Source organism: Vigna unguiculata, chromosome 10 (genome assembly GCF_037176805.1).
Source record: "Vigna unguiculata cultivar grain cowpea cultivar isolate G323 ecotype 2 chromosome 10, ASM3717680v1, whole genome shotgun sequence".
Lineage (NCBI taxonomy): Eukaryota > Viridiplantae > Streptophyta > Magnoliopsida > Fabales > Fabaceae > Vigna > Vigna unguiculata.
In genome coordinates this window covers 2,833,104-2,834,308 of record NC_140801.1, presented here as the reverse complement: position 1 = coordinate 2,834,308, position 1,205 = coordinate 2,833,104, and the positions used below count along the sequence as shown (strand labels likewise).

Below are 1,205 nucleotides of genomic sequence, written 5' to 3'. Positions count from 1 at the left end.
TCAAATTTCCAAATCTTCTTTTAGTATATGTTCTGCCAAGTAAATGTAGAAATGCCCCATAGCCCCGGTTCGAAACTTATTTTCATATATAGATTCCACTGTCAGAATTTCACCATCTTTAATTTTGATAGAACCAGGTTTTGGATTGCAAACCAACATTCCAACTAGGTAACCATTTTCATTTCCTGCCTCTTTTCCTATTCCGTATTTTGGATTCGACGTGCATAAGACTCTTCCATCCTAAGTTGAGGGAAAACATAAATAAATAGAGTATGCATTAAAATAGTAAATTTCTCACAAAGATAAAGAATTTATCAACAAAGTTTAAGCTCATAAAATTTGATATTAGTTTATCTACATGATATAGATTATATAAGAACACCAACAAATATTGAATATTACCTGTCCATATAGAGTAATATTGACAACACCAGTGTGCATATGAGTAGTGCCATGTATAAGATAACCACCTTTTGTTATTGGAATATTTGCTTTCTTAACATGAGGAAAGTCATTGTCATGATTTCTCAGGATTTTATACTCTACCTATATAACAAATTGTGAAAGTTATGTTACTCACATCCCAACGAGAAAAGTAATTAATAGCCTACTATTTTTGTTTGGAATATAAATGAGTTTTAAAAGTTTGCTTTTCATTTGTAAAGTATAATATATATCGAATAAATAATCTACCTGACAATCATGAATTGGTGTAGAACCATTTAAAATGACACGATCAGCTAAATCAAGTATATAGAACTTAAGAGGCACTTGGTGTTCATCCCAATCAACCCACCTTATTTTGTATTTTAGGGAAAGCTTTCTCGTTGGGCCTCGGAAACCATTTCTTAATTTGCATTGTAAGTTATCTTGACAACAAAAGAGTCATCCTTTATAATTTTTAGACAACAATTGACCATTAATGTTTGTTGTGACATTGTAAAAGTCCTTTGGGAGATTCATAAGCTTACACCTACACTCTGTACAACCTTTTCTATCGTGTGTGCCACGTGTATCGATGAGCATGATGCTAAACAACCATTTTTCTGTAAAGCCGTGCTTTATTTTTGTAGGATTACCTACTTCAACTGCAAAAGGACCTGGGAGATTTGAAGATGTTCCTCGTGATTCTCCTCCCAAGCCCCAATAATGTGGAAGCAAAAAACCTTAGCATGCACCATCATTTCTTTCATATTCAATACCAT

At 33.0% G+C, this 1,205-nt stretch overlaps 1 protein-coding gene across 1 annotated transcript; it reads right to left on the bottom strand.

The window, feature by feature from the left end:
* LOC114166954 (uncharacterized) lies at positions 1-1,205 on the bottom strand. Its single transcript, XM_028051837.1, has 3 exons — positions 1,101-1,205; positions 403-546; positions 1-240 (listed from the first exon to the last, which is right to left on the bottom strand). The coding sequence occupies exons 1-3, from the start codon at positions 1,203-1,205 to the stop codon at positions 1-3; spliced, it is 489 nt and encodes a 162-aa protein (XP_027907638.1).

What these genes read in the sequence shown, in the direction of transcription:
- LOC114166954 (XM_028051837.1), bottom strand. Translation starts at nt 1,205, where the DNA reads ATGGTATTGAATATGAAAGAAATGATGGTGCATGCTAAGGTTTTTTGC. An exon ending in AACATCTTCAAATCTCCCAG is followed by an intron (nt 547 to 1,100) that starts GTCCTTTTGCAG and finishes TTTGTTATATAG; the next exon opens with GTAGAGTATAAAATCCTGAG. An exon ending in ATATTACTCTATATGGACAG is followed by an intron (nt 241 to 402) that starts GTAATATTCAAT and finishes CCCTCAACTTAG; the next exon opens with GATGGAAGAGTCTTATGCAC.